General features: G+C 37.5%; 1 protein-coding gene across 4 annotated transcripts in view; it reads right to left on the reverse strand.

Moving 5' to 3' along the window:
* Positions 1 to 19,105, reverse strand: part of si:ch73-242m19.1 (coiled-coil domain containing 162) — a 238,046-nt gene that overhangs the window by 211,179 nt on the left and 7,762 nt on the right. Inside the window, exon 1 of one of the 4 annotated variants that reach the window (XM_015356118.2) lies at positions 18,871 to 19,009. The exons of the other annotated variants lie outside the window; for them this stretch is intronic. Coding sequence (XP_015211604.2) covers positions 18,871 to 18,939 — 69 coding nt within the window. The 5' untranslated portion in view covers positions 18,940 to 19,009. Of the gene's footprint in view, positions 1 to 18,870; positions 19,010 to 19,105 lie in introns of those variants that run through there. 4 annotated transcript variants of the gene reach the window in all.

Genomic DNA, 19,105 nt, shown 5'->3' on the forward strand with positions numbered 1-19,105 from the left:
CCATGCTTAAGGATGTATTTGCAGTGCAGGAAAGGTGTTGTTTTGTTGTTTCCTCGAAAAGCAAATTTCGACCAATTTTCACGTTTTTGCTAAGCCGCGCGGCTGTCAAAAATGACGGAAAATCCAAATTCTGAAACCAAACTTTGTATGTGCTAAACTTCTTCGTTTCTATCTTTAAAACTAAAGGAAATAACAAGTTTAGCCAAACTTTACTGGTAATTGTCATGCTCACATGAAAACTAGTCAATAATTGCATATGTTATACGTCATTTCAAAAGCTGGTTGAAAAAAAGCAATGCCACAAAATTGAAACCCATTCACACTAGATGCATTGAAAATACCTGTTAACTGGTACATGACATGATTCTGACTGACTGGGAGTCTTTTGTGGACTTGTTTGAACACAGTTCTCTAAAGCAGGGATTTGGAAATTTCTTCCAAAAGTGTCCGAGGTAGGGTTAGAGTTAGTGTTGCAACAACACTCAGACATTTTCTAATGCATCTGCCATGCTTAAGGATGTATTTGCAGTGCAGGAAAGGTGTTGTTTTGTTGTTTCCTCGAAAAGCAAATTTCGACCAATTTTCACGTTTTTGCTAAGCCGCGCGGCTGTCAAAAATGACGGAAAATCCAAATTCTGAAAACACACTTTCTACGTGCTAAACTTCTTCGTTACTATCTTTAAAACTAAAGGAAATAACAAGTTTAGCCAAACTTTACTGGTAATTGTCATGCTCACATGAAAACTAGTCAATAATTGCATATGTTATACGTCATTTCAAAAGCAGGTTGAAAAAAAGCAATGCCACAAAATTGAAACCCATTCACACTAGATGCATTGAAAATACCTGTTAACTGGTACATGACATGATTCTGACTGACTGGGAGTGTTTTGTGGACTTGTTTGAACACAGTTCTCTAAAGCAGGGATTTGGAAATTTCTTCCAAAAGTGTCCCGGGTAGGGTTAGGGTTAGGGTTGCAACAACACTCAGACATTTTCTAATGCATCTGCCATGCTTTAGGATGTATTTGCAGTGCAGGAAAGGTGTTGTTTTGTTGTTTCCTCGAAAAGCAAATTTCGACCAATTTTCACGTTTTTGCTAAGCCGCGCGGCTGTCAAAAATGACGGAAAATCCAAATTCTGAAACCACACTTTCTACGTGCAAAACTTCTTCGTTACTATCTTTAAAACTAAAGGAAATAACAAGTTTAGCCAAACTTTACTGGTAATTGTCATGCTCACATGAAAACTAGTCAATAATTGCATATGTTATACGTCATTTCAAAAGCAGGTTGAAAAAAAGCAATGCCACAAAATTGAAACCCATTCACACTAGATGCATTGAAAATACCTGTTAACTGGTACATGACGTGATTCTGACTGACTGGGAGTGTTTTGTGGACTTGTTTGAACACAGTTCTCTAAAGCAGGGATTTGGAACTTTCTTCCAAAAGTGTCCCGGGTAGGGTTAGGGTTAGTGTTGCAACAACACTCAGACATTTTCTAATGCATCTGCCATGCTTAAGGATGTATTTGCAGTGCAGGAAAGGTGTTGTTTTGTTGTTTCCTCGAAAAGCAAATTTCGACCAATTTTCACGTTTTTGCTAAGCCGCGCGGCTGTCAAAAATGACGGAAAATCCAAATTCTGAAAACACACTTTCTACGTGCTAAACTTCTTCGTTTCTATCTTTAAAACTAAAGGAAATAACAAGTTTAGCCAAACTTTACTGGTAATTGTCATGCTCACATGAAAACTAGTCAATAATTGCATATGTTATATGTCATGTCAAAAGCAGGTTGAAAAAAAGCAATGCCACAAAATTGAAACCCATTCACACAAGATGCATTAAAAATACCTGTTAACTGGTACATGACATGATTCTGACTGACTGGGAGTCTTTTGTGGACTTGTTTGAACACAGTTCTCTAAAGCAGGGATTTGGAAATTTCTTCCAAAAGTGTCCGAGGTAGGGTTAGGGTTAGTGTTGCAACAACACTCAGACATTTTCTAATGCATCTGCCATGCTTAAGGATGTATTTGCAGTGCAGGAAAGGTGTTGTTTTGTTGTTTCCTCGAAAAGCAAATTTCGACCAATTTTCACGTTTTTGCTAAGCCGCGCGGCTGTCAAAAATGACGGAAAATCCAAATTCTGAAACCACACTTTCTACGTGCTAAACTTCTTCGTTTCTATCTTTAAAACTAAAGGAAATAACAAGTTTAGCCAAACTGTACTGGTAATTGTCATGCTCACATGAAAACTAGTCAATAATTGCATATGTTATACGTCATGTCAAAAGCAGGTTGAAAAAAAGCAATGCCACAAAATTGAAACCCATTCACACTAGATGCATTGAAAATACCTGTTAACTGGTACATGACATGATTCTGACTGACTGGGAGTGTTTTGTGGACTTGTTTGAACACAGTTCTCTAAAGCAGGGATTTGGAAATGTCTTACAAAAGTGTCCCGGGTAGGGTTAGGGTTAGGGTTGCAACAACACTCAGACATTTTCTAATGCATCTGCCATGCTTTAGGATGTATTTGCAGTGCAGGAAAGGTGTTGTTTTGTTGTTTCCTCGAAAAGCAAATTTCGACCAATTTTCACGTTTTTGCTAAGCCGCGCGGCTGTCAAAAATGACGGAAAATCCAAATTCTGAAACCACACTTTCTACGTGCTAAACTTCCTCCTTTCTATCTTTAAAACTAAAGGAAATAACAAGTTTAGCCAAACTGTACTGGTAATTGTCATGCTCACATGAAAACTAGTCAATAATTGCATATGTTATACATCATTTCAAAAGCAGGTTGAAAAAAAGCAATGCCACAAAATTGAAACCCATTCACACTAGATGCATTGAAAATACCTGTTAACTGGTACATGACATGATTCTGACTGACTGGGAGTGTTTTGTGGACTTGTTTGAACACAGTTCTCTAAAGCAGGGATTTGGAAATTTCTCCCAAAAGTGTCCCGGGTAGGGTTAGGGTTAGGGTTGCAACAACACTCAGACATTTTCTAATGCATCTGCCATGCTTTAGGATGTATTTGCAGTGCTGGAAAGGTGTTGTTTTGTTGTTTCCTCGAAAAGCAAATTTCGACCAATTTTCACGTTTTTGCTAAGCCGCGCGGCTGTCAAAAATGACGGAAAATCCAAATTCTGAAACCACACTTTCTACGTGCTAAACTTCTTCGTTACTATCTTTAAAACTAAAGGAAATAACAAGTTTAGCCAAACTTTACTGGTAATTGTCATGCTCACATGAAAACTAGTCAATAATTGCATATGTTATACGTCATGTCAAAAGCAGGTTGAAAAAAAGCAATGCCACAAAATTGAAACCCATTCACACTAGATGCATTGAAAATACCTGTTAACTGGTACATGACATGATTCTGACTGACTGGGAGTGTTTTGTGGACTTGTTTGAACACAGTTCTCTAAAGCAGGGATTTGGAAATGTCTTACAAAAGTGTCCCGGGTAGGGTTAGGGTTAGGGTTGCAACAACACTCAGACATTTTCTAATGCATCTGCCATGCTTTAGGATGTATTTGCAGTGCAGGAAAGGTGTTGTTTTGTTGTTTCCTCGAAAAGCAAATTTCGACCAATTTTCACGTTTTTGCTAAGCCGCGCGGCTGTCAAAAATGACGGAAAATCCAAATTCTGAAAACACACTTTCTACGTGCTAATCTTCTTCGTTACTATCTTTAAAACTAAAGGAAATAACAAGTTTAGCCAAACTTTACTGGTAATTGTCATGCTCACATGAAAACTAGTCAATAATTGCATATGTTATACATCATTTCAAAAGCAGGTTGAAAAAAAGCAATGCCACAAAATTGAAACCCATTCACACTAGATGCATTGAAAATACCTGTTAACTGGTACATGACATGATTCTGACTGACTGGGAGTGTTTTGTGGACTTGTTTGAACACAGTTCTCTAAAGCAGGGATTTGGAAATTTCTCCCAAAAGTGTCCTGGGTACGGATAGGGTTAGGGTTCCAACAACACTCAGACATTTTCTAATGCATCTGCCATGCTTAAGGATGTATTTGCAGTGCAGGAAAGGTGTTGTTTTGTTGTTTCCTCGAAAAGCAAATTTCGACCAATTTTCACGTTTTTGCTAAGCCACGCGGCTGTCAAAAATGACGGAAAATCCAAATTCTGAAACCACACTTTCTACGTGCTAAACTTCTTCGTTTCTATCTTTAAAACTAAAGGAAATAACAAGTTTAGCCAAACTGTACTGGTAATTGTCATGCTCACATGAAAACTAGTCAATAATTGCATATGTTATACGTCATGTCAAAAGCAGGTTGAAAAAAAGCAATGCCACAAAATTGAAACCCATTCACACTAGATGCATTGAAAATACCTGTTAACTGGTACATGACATGATTCTGACTGACTGGGAGTGTTTTGTGGACTTGTTTGAACACAGTTCTCTAAAGCAGGGATTTGGAAATTTCTTACAAAAGTGTCCCGGGTAGGGTTAGGGTTAGGGTTGCAACAACACTCAGACATTTTCTAATGCATCTGCCATGCTTTAGGATGTATTTGCAGTGCAGGAAAGGTGTTGTTTTGTTGTTTCCTCGAAAAGCAAATTTCGACCAATTTTCACGTTTTTGCTAAGCCGCGCGGCTGTCAAAAATGACGGAAAATCCAAATTCTGAAACCACACTTTCTACGTGCTAAACTTCCTCCTTTCTATCTTTAAAACTAAAGGAAATAACAAGTTTAGCCAAACTTTACTGGTAATTGTCAGGCTCACATGAAAACTAGTCAATAATTGCATATGTTATACGTCATTTCAAAAGCAGGTTGAAAAAAAGCAATGCCACAAAATTGAAACCCATTCACACTAGATGCATTGAAAATACCTGTTAACTGGTACATGACATGATTCTGACTGACTGGGAGTGTTTTGTGGACTTGTTTGAACACAGTTCTCTAAAGCAGGGATTTGGAAATTTCTCCCAAAAGTGTCCCGGGTAGGGTTAGGGTTAGGGTTGCAACAACACTCAGACATTTTCTAATGCATCTGCCATGCTTTAGGATGTATTTGCAGTGCTGGAAAGGTGTTGTTTTGTTGTTTCCTCGAAAAGCAAATTTCGACCAATTTTCACGTTTTTGCTAAGCCGCGCGGCTGTCAAAAATGACGGAAAATCCAAATTCTGAAACCACACTTTCTACGTGCTAAACTTCTTCGTTACTATCTTTAAAACTAAAGGAAATAACAAGTTTAGCCAAACTTTACTGGTAATTGTCATGCTCACATGAAAACTAGTCAATAATTGCATATGTTATACGTCATTTCAAAAGCAGGTTGAAAAAAAGCAATGCCACAAAATTGAAACCCATTCACACTAGATGCATTGAAAATACCTGTTAACTGGTACATGACATGATTCTGACTGACTGGGAGTCTTTTGTGGACTTGTTTGAACACAGTTCTCTAAAGCAGGGATTTGGAAATTTCTTCCAAAAGTGTCCGAGGTAGGGTTAGAGTTAGTGTTGCAACAACACTCAGACATTTTCTAATGCATCTGCCATGCTTAAGGATGTATTTGCAGTGCAGGAAAGGTGTTGTTTTGTTGTTTCCTCGAAAAGCAAATTTCGACCAATTTTCACGTTTTTGCTAAGCCGCGCGGCTGTCAAAAATGACGGAAAATCCAAATTCTGAAAACACACTTTCTACGTGCTAAACTTCTTCGTTACTATCTTTAAAACTAAAGGAAATAACAAGTTTAGCCAAACTTTACTGGTAATTGTCATGCTCACATGAAAACTAGTCAATAATTGCATATGTTATACGTCATTTCAAAAGCAGGTTGAAAAAAAGCATTGCCACAAAATTGAAACCCATTCACACTAGATGCATTGAAAATACCTGTTAACTGGTACATGACATGATTCTGACTGACTGGGAGTGTTTTGTGGACTTGTTTGAACACAGTTCTTTAAAGCAGGGATTTGGAAATTTCTTCCAAAAGTGTCCTGGGTACGGTTAGGGTTAGGGTTGCAACAACACTCAGACATTTTCTAATGCATCTGCCATGCTTTAGGATGTATTTGCAGTGCAGGAAAGGTGTTGTTTTGTTGTTTCCTCGAAAAGCAAATTTCGACCAATTTTCACGTTTTTGCTAAGCCGCGCTGTCAAAAATGACGGAAAATCCAAATTCTGAAACCACACTTTCTACGTGCTAAACTTCTTCGTTACTATCTTTAAAACTAAAGGAAATAACAAGTTTAGCCAAACTTTACTGGTAATTGTCATGCTCACATGAAAACTAGTCAATAATTGCATATGTTATATGTCATGTCAAAAGCAGGTTGAAAAAAAGCAATGCCACAAAATTGAAACCCATTCACACAAGATGCATTAAAAATACCTGTTAACTGGTACATGACATGATTCTGACTGACTGGGAGTCTTTTGTGGACTTGTTTGAACACAGTTCTCTAAAGCAGGGATTTGGAAATTTCTTCCAAAAGTGTCCGAGGTAGGGTTAGGGTTAGTGTTGCAACAACACTCAGACATTTTCTAATGCATCTGCCATGCTTAAGGATGTATTTGCAGTGCAGGAAAGGTGTTGTTTTGTTGTTTCCTCGAAAAGCAAATTTCGACCAATTTTCACGTTTTTGCTAAGCCGCGCGGCTGTCAAAAATGACGGAAAATCCAAATTCTGAAACCACACTTTCTACGTGCTAAACTTCTTCGTTTCTATCTTTAAAACTAAAGGAAATAACAAGTTTAGCCAAACTGTACTGGTAATTGTCATGCTCACATGAAAACTAGTCAATAATTGCATATGTTATACGTCATGTCAAAAGCAGGTTGAAAAAAAGCAATGCCACAAAATTGAAACCCATTCACACTAGATGCATTGAAAATACCTGTTAACTGGTACATGACATGATTCTGACTGACTGGGAGTGTTTTGTGGACTTGTTTGAACACAGTTCTCTAAAGCAGGGATTTGGAAATTTCTCCCAAAAGTGTCCCGGGTAGGGTTAGGGTTAGGGTTGCAACAACACTCAGACATTTTCTAATGCATCTGCCATGCTTTAGGATGTATTTGCAGTGCTGGAAAGGTGTTGTTTTGTTGTTTCCTCGAAAAGCAAATTTCGACCAATTTTCACGTTTTTGCTAAGCCGCGCGGCTGTCAAAAATGACGGAAAATCCAAATTCTGAAACCACACTTTCTACGTGCTAAACTTCTTCGTTACTATCTTTAAAACTAAAGGAAATAACAAGTTTAGCCAAACTTTACTGGTAATTGTCATGCTCACATGAAAACTAGTCAATAATTGCATATGTTATACGTCATGTCAAAAGCAGGTTGAAAAAAAGCAATGCCACAAAATTGAAACCCATTCACACTAGATGCATTGAAAATACCTGTTAACTGGTACATGACATGATTCTGACTGACTGGGAGTGTTTTGTGGACTTGTTTGAACACAGTTCTCTAAAGCAGGGATTTGGAAATGTCTTACAAAAGTGTCCCGGGTAGGGTTAGGGTTAGGGTTGCAACAACACTCAGACATTTTCTAATGCATCTGCCATGCTTTAGGATGTATTTGCAGTGCAGGAAAGGTGTTGTTTTGTTGTTTCCTCGAAAAGCAAATTTCGACCAATTTTCACGTTTTTGCTAAGCCGCGCGGCTGTCAAAAATGACGGAAAATCCAAATTCTGAAACCACACTTTCTACGTGCTAAACTTCTTCGTTACTATCTTTAAAACTAAAGGAAATAACAAGTTTAGCCAAACTTTACTGGTAATTGTCATGCTCACATGAAAACTAGTCAATAATTGCATATGTTATACATCATTTCAAAAGCAGGTTGAAAAAAAGCAATGCCACAAAATTGAAACCCATTCACACTAGATGCATTGAAAATACCTGTTAACTGGTACATGACATGATTCTGACTGACTGGGAGTGTTTTGTGGACTTGTTTGAACACAGTTCTCTAAAGCAGGGATTTGGAAATTTCTCCCAAAAGTGTCCCGGGTAGGGTTAGGGTTAGGGTTGCAACAACACTCAGACATTTTCTAATGCATCTGCCATGCTTTAGGATGTATTTGCAGTGCTGGAAAGGTGTTGTTTTGTTGTTTCCTCGAAAAGCAAATTTCAACCAATTTTCACGTTTTTGCTAAGCCGCGCGGCTGTCAAAAATGACGGAAAATCCAAATTCTGAAACCACACTTTCTACGTGCTAAACTTCTTCGTTACTATCTTTAAAACTAAAGGAAATAACAAGTTTAGCCAAACTTTACTGGTAATTGTCATGCTCACATGAAAACTAGTCAATAATTGCATATGTTATACGTCATTTCAAAAGCAGGTTGAAAAAAAGCAATGCCACAAAATTGAAACCCATTCACACTAGATGCATTGAAAATACCTGTTAACTGGTACATGACATGATTCTGACTGACTGGGAGTCTTTTGTGGACTTGTTTGAACACAGTTCTCTAAAGCAGGGATTTGGAAATTTCTTCCAAAAGTGTCCGAGGTAGGGTTAGAGTTAGTGTTGCAACAACACTCAGACATTTTCTAATGCATCTGCCATGCTTAAGGATGTATTTGCAGTGCAGGAAAGGTGTTGTTTTGTTGTTTCCTCGAAAAGCAAATTTCGACCAATTTTCACGTTTTTGCTAAGCCGCGCGGCTGTCAAAAATGACGGAAAATCCAAATTCTGAAAACACACTTTCTACGTGCTAAACTTCTTCGTTACTATCTTTAAAACTAAAGGAAATAACAAGTTTAGCCAAACTTTACTGGTAATTGTCATGCTCACATGAAAACTAGTCAATAATTGCATATGTTATACATCATTTCAAAAGCAGGTTGAAAAAAAGCAATGCCACAAAATTGAAACCCATTCACACTAGATGCATTGAAAATACCTGTTAACTGGTACATGACATGATTCTGACTGACTGGGAGTGTTTTGTGGACTTGTTTGAACACAGTTCTCTAAAGCAGGGATTTGGAAATTTCTTCCAAAAGTGTCCTGGGTACGGATAGGGTTAGGGTTCCAACAACACTCAGACATTTTCTAATGCATCTGCCATGCTTAAGGATGTATTTGCAGTGCAGGAAAGGTGTTGTTTTGTTGTTTCCTCGAAAAGCAAATTTCGACCAATTTTCACGTTTTTGCTAAGCCGCGCGGCTGTCAAAAATGACGGAAAATCCAAATTCTGAAACCACACTTTCTACGTGCTAAACTTCTTCGTTTCTATCTTTAAAACTAAAGGAAATAACAAGTTTAGCCAAACTGTACTGGTAATTGTCATGCTCACATGAAAACTAGTCAATAATTGCATATGTTATACGTCATGTCAAAAGCAGGTTGAAAAAAAGCAATGCCACAAAATTGAAACCCATTCACACTAGATGCATTGAAAATACCTGTTAACTGGTACATGACATGATTCTGACTGACTGGGAGTGTTTTGTGGACTTGTTTGAACACAGTTCTCTAAAGCAGGGATTTGGAAATTTCTTACAAAAGTGTCCCGGGTAGGGTTAGGGTTAGGGTTGCAACAACACTCAGACATTTTCTAATGCATCTGCCATGCTTTAGGATGTATTTGCAGTGCAGGAAAGGTGTTGTTTTGTTGTTTCCTCGAAAAGCAAATTTCGACCAATTTTCACGTTTTTGCTAAGCCGCGCGGCTGTCAAAAATGACGGAAAATCCAAATTCTGAAACCACACTTTCTACGTGCTAAACTTCCTCCTTTCTATCTTTAAAACTAAAGGAAATAACAAGTTTAGCCAAACTTTACTGGTAATTGTCATGCTCACATGAAAACTAGTCAATAATTGCATATGTTATACGTCATTTCAAAAGCAGGTTGAAAAAAAGCAATGCCACAAAATTGAAACCCATTCACACTAGATGCATTGAAAATACCTGTTAACTGGTACATGACATGATTCTGACTGACTGGGAGTGTTTTGTGGACTTGTTTGAACACAGTTCTCTAAAGCAGGGATTTGGAAATTTCTCCCAAAAGTGTCCCGGGTAGGGTTAGGGTTAGGGTTGCAACAACACTCAGACATTTTCTAATGCATCTGCCATGCTTTAGGATGTATTTGCAGTGCTGGAAAGGTGTTGTTTTGTTGTTTCCTCGAAAAGCAAATTTCGACCAATTTTCACGTTTTTGCTAAGCCGCGCGGCTGTCAAAAATGACGGAAAATCCAAATTCTGAAACCACACTTTGTACGTGCTAAACTTCTTCGTTACTATCTTTAAAACTAAAGGAAATAACAAGTTTAGCCAAACTTTACTGGTAATTGTCATGCTCACATGAAAACTAGTCAATAATTGCATATGTTATACGTCATTTCAAAAGCAGGTTGAAAAAAAGCAATGCCACAAAATTGAAACCCATTCACACTAGATGCATTGAAAATACCTGTTAACTGGTACATGACATGATTCTGACTGACTGGGAGTCTTTTGTGGACTTGTTTGAACACAGTTCTCTAAAGCAGGGATTTGGAAATTTCTTCCAAAAGTGTCCGAGGTAGGGTTAGAGTTAGTGTTGCAACAACACTCAGACATTTTCTAATGCATCTGCCATGCTTAAGGATGTATTTGCAGTGCAGGAAAGGTGTTGTTTTGTTGTTTCCTCGAAAAGCAAATTTCGACCAATTTTCACGTTTTTGCTAAGCCGCGCGGCTGTCAAAAATGACGGAAAATCCAAATTCTGAAAACACACTTTCTACGTGCTAAACTTCTTCGTTACTATCTTTAAAACTAAAGGAAATAACAAGTTTAGCCAAACTTTACTGGTAATTGTCATGCTCACATGAAAACTAGTCAATAATTGCATATGTTATACATCATTTCAAAAGCAGGTTGAAAAAAAGCAATGCCACAAAATTGAAACCCATTCACACTAGATGCATTGAAAATACCTGTTAACTGGTACATGACATGATTCTGACTGACTGGGAGTGTTTTGTGGACTTGTTTGAACACAGTTCTCTAAAGCAGGGATTTGGAAATTTCTTCCAAAAGTGTCCTGGGTACGGATAGGGTTAGGGTTCCAACAACACTCAGACATTTTCTAATGCATCTGCCATGCTTAAGGATGTATTTGCAGTGCAGGAAAGGTGTTGTTTTGTTGTTTCCTCGAAAAGCAAATTTCGACCAATTTTCACGTTTTTGCTAAGCCGCGCGGCTGTCAAAAATGACGGAAAATCCAAATTCTGAAAACACACTTTCTACGTGCTAAACTTCTTCGTTTCTATCTTTAAAACTAAAGGAAATAACAAGTTTAGCCAAACTTTACTGGTAATTGTCATGCTCACATGAAAACTAGTCAATAATTGCATATGTTATACGTCATTTCAAAAGCAGGTTGAAAAAAAGCATTGCCACAAAATTGAAACCCATTCACACTAGATGCATTGAAAATACCTGTTAACTGGTACATGACATGATTCTGACTGACTGGGAGTGTTTTGTGGACTTGTTTGAACACAGTTCTTTAAAGCAGGGATTTGGAAATTTCTTCCAAAAGTGTCCTGGGTACGGTTAGGGTTAGGGTTGCAACAACACTCAGACATTTTCTAATGCATCTGCCATGCTTTAGGATGTATTTGCAGTGCAGGAAAGGTGTTGTTTTGTTGTTTCCTCGAAAAGCAAATTTCGACCAATTTTCACGTTTTTGCTAAGCCGCGCTGTCAAAAATGACGGAAAATCCAAATTCTGAAACCACACTTTCTACGTGCTAAACTTCTTCGTTTCTATCTTTAAAACTAAAGGAAATAACAAGTTTAGCCAAACTGTACTGGTAATTGTCATGCTCACATGAAAACTAGTCAATAATTGCATATGTTATACGTCATGTCAAAAGCAGGTTGAAAAAAAGCAATGCCACAAAATTGAAACCCATTCACACTAGATGCATTGAAAATACCTGTTAACTGGTACATGACATGATTCTGACTGACTGGGAGTGTTTTGTGGACTTGTTTGAACACAGTTCTCTAAAGCAGGGATTTGGAAATTTCTCCCAAAAGTGTCCCGGGTAGGGTTAGGGTTAGGGTTGCAACAACACTCAGACATTTTCTAATGCATCTGCCATGCTTTAGGATGTATTTGCAGTGCAGGAAAGGTGTTGTTTTGTTGTTTCCTCGAAAAGCAAATTTCGACCAATTTTCACGTTTTTGCTAAGCCACGCGGCTGTCAAAAATGACGGAAAATCCAAATTCTGAAACCACACTTTCTACGTGCTAAACTTCTTCGTTACTATCTTTAAAACTAAAGGAAATAACAAGTTTAGCCAAACTTTACTGGTAATTGTCATGCTCACATGAAAACTAGTCAATAATTGCATATGTTATACGTCATTTCAAAAGCAGGTTGAAAAAAAGCAATGCCACAAAATTGAAACCCATTCACACTAGATGCATTGAAAATACCTGTTAACTGGTACATGACATGATTCTGACTGACTGGGAGTCTTTTGTGGACTTGTTTGAACACAGTTCTCTAAAGCAGGGATTTGGAAATTTCTTCCAAAAGTGTCCGAGGTAGGGTTAGAGTTAGTGTTGCAACAACACTCAGACATTTTCTAATGCATCTGCCATGCTTAAGGATGTATTTGCAGTGCAGGAAAGGTGTTGTTTTGTTGTTTCCTCGAAAAGCAAATTTCGACCAATTTTCACGTTTTTGCTAAGCCGCGCGGCTGTCAAAAATGACGGAAAATCCAAATTCTGAAAACACACTTTCTACGTGCTAAACTTCTTCGTTACTATCTTTAAAACTAAAGGAAATAACAAGTTTAGCCAAACTTTACTGGTAATTGTCATGCTCACATGAAAACTAGTCAATAATTGCATATGTTATACATCATTTCAAAAGCAGGTTGAAAAAAAGCAATGCCACAAAATTGAAACCCATTCACACTAGATGCATTGAAAATACCTGTTAACTGGTACATGACATGATTCTGACTGACTGGGAGTGTTTTGTGGACTTGTTTGAACACAGTTCTCTAAAGCAGGGATTTGGAAATTTCTTCCAAAAGTTTCCTGGGTACGGATAGGGTTAGGGTTCCAACAACACTCAGACATTTTCTAATGCATCTGCCATGCTTAAGGATGTATTTGCAGTGCAGGAAAGGTGTTGTTTTGTTGTTTCCTCGAAAAGCAAATTTCGACCAATTTTCACGTTTTTGCTAAGCCGCGCGGCTGTCAAAAATGACGGAAAATCCAAATTCTGAAAACACACTTTCTACGTGCTAAACTTCTTCGTTTCTATCTTTAAAACTAAAGGAAATAACAAGTTTAGCCAAACTTTACTGGTAATTGTCATGCTCACATGAAAACTAGTCAATAATTGCATATGTTATACGTCATTTCAAAAGCAGGTTGAAAAAAAGCATTGCCACAAAATTGAAACCCATTCACACTAGATGCATTGAAAATACCTGTTAACTGGTACATGACATGATTCTGACTGACTGGGAGTCTTTTGTGGACTTGTTTGAACACAGTTCTTTAAAGCAGGGATTTGGAAATTTCTTCCAAAAGTGTCCTGGGTACGGTTAGGGTTAGGGTTGCAACAACACTCAGACATTTTCTAATGCATCTGCCATGCTTTAGGATGTATTTGCAGTGCAGGAAAGGTGTTGTTTTGTTGTTTCCTCGAAAAGCAAATTTCGACCAATTTTCACGTTTTTGCTAAGCCGCGCTGTCAAAAATGACGGAAAATCCAAATTCTGAAACCACACTTTCTACGTGCTAAACTTCTTCGTTACTATCTTTAAAACTAAAGGAAATAACAAGTTTAGCCAAACTTTACTGGTAATTGTCATGCTCACATGAAAACTAGTCAATAATTGCATATGTTATACGTCATTTCAAAAGCAGGTTGAAAAAAAGCAATGCCACAAAATTGAAACCCATTCACACTAGATGCATTGAAAATACCTGTTAACTGGTACATGACATGATTCTGACTGACTGGGAGTGTTTTGTGGACTTGTTTGAACACAGTTCTCTAAAGCAGGGATTTGGAAATTTCTTCCAAAAGTGTCCCGAGTAGGGTTAGGGTTAGGGTTGCAACAACACTCAGACATTTTCTAATGCATCTGCCATGCTTTAGGATGTATTTGCAGTGCAGGAAAGGTGTTGTTTTGTTGTTTCCTCGAAAAGCAAATTTCGACCAATTTTCACGTTTTTGCTAAGCCACGCGGCTGTCAAAAATGACGGAAAATCCAAATTCTGAAACCACACTTTCTACGTGCTAAACTTCTTCGTTACTATCTTTAAAACTAAAGGAAATAACAAGTTTAGCCAAACTTTACTGGTAATTGTCATGCTCACATGAAAACTAGTCAATAATTGCATATGTTATACGTCATTTCAAAAGCAGGTTGAAAAAAAGCAATGCCACAAAATTGAAACCCATTCACACTAGATGCATTGAAAATACCTGTTAACTGGTACATGACATGATTCTGACTGACTGGGAGTCTTTTGTGGACTTGTTTGAACACAGTTCTCTAAAGCAGGGATTTGGAAATTTCTTACAAAAGTGTCCGAGGTAGGGTTAGAGTTAGTGTTGCAACAACACTCAGACATTTTCTAATGCATCTGCCATGCTTAAGGATGTATTTGCAGTGCAGGAAAGGTGTTGTTTTGTTGTTTCCTCGAAAAGCAAATTTCGACCAATTTTCACGTTTTTGCTAAGCCGCGCTGTCAAAAATGACGGAAAATCCAAATTCTGAAAACACACTTTCTACGTGCTAAACTTCTTCGTTACTATCTTTAAAACTAAAGGAAATAACAAGTTTAGCTAAACTTTACTGGTAATTGTCATGCTGACATGAAAACTAGTCAATAATTGCATATGTTATACGTCATTTCAAAAGCAGGTTGAAAAAAAGCAATGCCACAAAATTGAAACCCATTCACACTAGATGCATTGAAAATACCTGTTAACTGGTACATGACATGATTCTGACTGACTGGGAGTCTTTTGTGGACTTGTTTGAACACAGTTCTCTCAAGCAGGGATTTGGAAATTTCTTCCAAAAGTGTCCTGGGTAGGGTTAGGGTTAGGGTTGCAACAACACTCAGACATTTTCTAATGCATCTGCCATGCTTTAGGATGTATTTGCAGTGCAGGAAAGGTGTTATTTTGTTGTTTCCTCGAAAAGCAAATGTCGACCAATTTTCACGTTTTTGCTAAGCCGCGCGGCTGTCAAAAATGACGGAAAATCCAAATTCTGAAACCACACTTTCTACGTGCTAAACTTCTTCGTTTCTATCTTTAAAACTAAAGGAAATAACAAGTTTAGCCAAACTTTACTGGTAATTGTCATGCTCACATGAAAACTAGTCAATAATTGCATATGTTTTACGTCATTTCAAAAGCAGGTTGAAAGAAAGCAATGCCACAAAATTGAAACCCATTCACACTAGATGCATTGAAAATCTCTCTTAACTGGTACATGACGTGATTCTGACTGATTGGGAGTCTTTTGTGGACTTGTTTGAACACAGTTCTCTAAAGCAGGGATTTCGAAATTTCTTCCAAAAGTGTCCGAGGTAGGGTTAGGGTTAGTGTTGCAACAACACTCAGACATTTTCTAATGCATCTGCCATGCTTTAGGATGTATTTGCAGTGCAGGAAAGGTGTTGTTTTGTTTTTTCCTCGAAAAGCAAATTTCGACCAATTTTCACGTTTTTGCTAAGCCGCGCGGCTGTCAAAAATGACGGAAAATCCAAATTCTGAAACCACACTTCTACGTGCTAAACTTCTTCGTTTCTATCTTTAAAACTAAAGGAAATAACAAGTTTAGCCAAACTTTACTGGTAATTGTCATGCTCACATGAAAACTAGTCAATAATTGCATATGTTATACGTCATTTCAAAAGCAGGTTGAAAAAAAGCAATGCCACAAAATTGAAACCCATTCACACTAGATGCATTGAAAATATCTGTTAACTGGTACATGACGTGATTCTGACTGATTGGGAGTCTTTTGTGGACTTGTTTGAACACAGTTCTCTAAAGCAGGGATTTGGAAATTTCTTACAAAAGTGTCCCGGGTAGGGTTAGGGTTAGTGTTGCAACAACACTCAGACATTTTCTAATGCATCTGCCATGCTTTAGGATGTATTTGCAGTGCAGGAAAGGTGTTGTTTTGTTGTTTCCTCGAAAAGCAAATTTTGACGAATTTTCACGTTTTTGCTAAGCCGCGCGGCTGTCAAAAATGACGGAAAATCCAAATTCTGAAACCACACTTTCTACGTTCTAAACTTCTTCGTTTCTATTTTTAAAACTAAAGGAAATAACAAGTTTAGCCAAACTTTACTGGTAATTGTCATGCTCACATGAAAACTAGTCAATAATTGCATATGTTATACGTCATTTCAAAAGCAGGTTGAAAAAAAGCATTGCCACAAAGTTGAAACCCATTCACACTAGATGCATTGAAAATACCTGTTAACTGGTACATGACATGATTCTAACTGACTGGGAGTCTTTTGTGGACTTGTTTGAACACAGTTCTCTAAAGCAGGGATTTGGAAATTTCTTCCAAAAGTGTCCTGGGTAGGGTTAGGGTTAGGGTTGCAACAACACTCAGACATTTTCTAATGCATCTGCCATGCTTTAGGATGTATTTGCAGTGCAGGAAAGGTGTTGTTTTGTTGTTTCCTCGAAAAGCAAATTTCGACCAATTTTCCTGTTTTTGCTAAGCCGCGCGGCTGTCAAAAATGACGGAAAATCCAAATTCTGAAACCACACTTTCTACGTGCTAAACTTCTTCGTTTCTATCTTTAAAACTAAAGGAAATAACAAGTTTAGCCAAACTTTACTGGTAATTGTCATGCTCACATGAAAACTAGTCAATAATTGCATATTTTAGACGTCATTTCAAAAGTAGGTTGAAAAAAAGCAATGCCACAAAATTGAAACCCATTCACACTAGATGCATTGAAAATATCTGTTAACTGGTACATGACGTGATTCTGACTGATTGGGAGTCTTTTGTGGACTTGTTTGAACAAAGTTCTCTAAAGCAGGGATTTGGAAATTTCTTCCAAAAGTGTCCTGGGTAGGGTTAGGGTTAGTGTTGCAACAACACTCAGACATTTTCTAATGCATCTGCTATGCTTTAGGATGTATTTGCAGTGCAGGAAAGGTGTTGTTTTGTTGTTTCCTCGAAAAGCAAATTTCGACCAATTTTCACGTTTTTGCTAAGCCGCGCGGCTGTCAAAAATGACGGAAAATCCAAATTCTGAAACCACACTTTCTACGTTCTAAACTTCTTCGTTTCTATTTTTAAAACTAAAGGAAATAACAAGTTTAGCCAAACTTTACTGGTAATTGTCATGCTCACATTAAAACTAGTCAATAATTGCATATGTTATACGTCATTTCAAAAGCAGGTTGAAAAAAAGCAATGGCACAAAATTGAAACCCATTTACACTAGATGCATTGAAAATACCTGTTAACTGGTACATGACATGATTCTAACTGACTGGGAGTCTTTTTTGGACTTGTTTGAACACAGTTCTCTAAAGCAGGGATTTGGAAATTTCTTCCAAAAGTGTCCTGGGTAGGGTTAGGGTTAGTGTTGCAACAACACTCAGACATTTTCTAATGCATCTGCCATACTTTAGGATGTATTTGCAGGCTCAGATTCTCTGGTTTTATAGCCCAGGTCTCTCTTCTCCGCATTCAGGAGTGTTTACCCACTACAGAACTTTCTGTTGCAATGATCGATGGCACCCCATCTGCACAATGCCAAATTCATCATGTCCTGGAATTTGACTTGCTGTCCCACTTATGGGCTCATCCAGATGTGGCTACATTGCAGCAGGACAACACATGTACTTGTACTACATACTGATGTAACAGTGGCTTTCTTACAAGCTGAGAATGTAATACTTATGTCATGGATGCCCTGTTCTCCAGGTTTGAGCCCCATTTAATATGTTGTGTTTTAATGAATGATTCTTACAAGCCTCTTCTATCAAGACTCTCAGGTCTGCCCTCATGTATTATTTAACTTTTTGAATCTGAAGATTTGTAAGCATTTCAAGGCATTTACACAGCTGAAGTCAATGAACACTTCCAAATCCAGTAGCACAATTAACAGAGGTCTGTTTACCTCTGTGTTAGATGGTGGACCAATTGCTTTTGCAACTAATTACTGAACACTAGTGCTAACACCAGTATTTAACCAGTACTTGGTAAGTCTTTAATCTCACCATGGTATTGTGTCACAGTCTCCTCCTTGCAGAGTTTAGAGGCGTAGATAGAAGATAATAATAATGATGGCACAGCCACAATTGCAAAGATATGCAATGGTGTTTATTATGAGGAACTATGTTCCCAAAGTCCACACCCCAAAAAAACAAAGTGAAAACCACAAACAAACCAGATAAAAAAACAACACAAAGCTATAGTACGAAATATATACATTAATTACTATACAAAAAAAAACACTAGATTGTTGTAGGCAGCTCCAATTCTACCCCCACAATCCACCTTCTCCTATCTCCCCTCCTTCTATCTTGAAGAGCTCCTTTTCTCACGAGTCTAATAATAATAATAAAATAATAATAATAAAATAATAATAATAATAATAATAATAATAATAATAATAATAATAATAATAATAATAATAATAGAAGTACAGTATTGCTTATCCACTCTTTAATCAGTTCTTTTCATAATGAATAATTTTTAATTTTAGGAAGACTGTTTTCTTATGTAACATAGCAGGATCTCACAATATCAATAACAGAACACCTGCAGAAGATAAATGAAATGTACAAGTTTAAAAATCAGGACAAACGCAAATCTACCCCTACCTGGCTGTTCCAAAACAGGAGAATGGACAAATGTGTGGTCACAACGAACAGACAGTGATGATATGACATGCTCTTGATTTTTCTGTGATGTGATGGCTTGAGGAAACTCCCCAGTCATTACGAATTTAATCTTTTCCAGAACGTGCTATTTTACGTGACAAAAAAGTACAATTAAACTCTTAAACAGAGAGGTGATGTTTCCAGCTGCTAAACTAGAAGGGATCTTTTAAATGGC

Source organism: Lepisosteus oculatus, chromosome 2, assembly GCF_040954835.1.
Source record: "Lepisosteus oculatus isolate fLepOcu1 chromosome 2, fLepOcu1.hap2, whole genome shotgun sequence".
Lineage (NCBI taxonomy): Eukaryota > Metazoa > Chordata > Actinopteri > Semionotiformes > Lepisosteidae > Lepisosteus > Lepisosteus oculatus.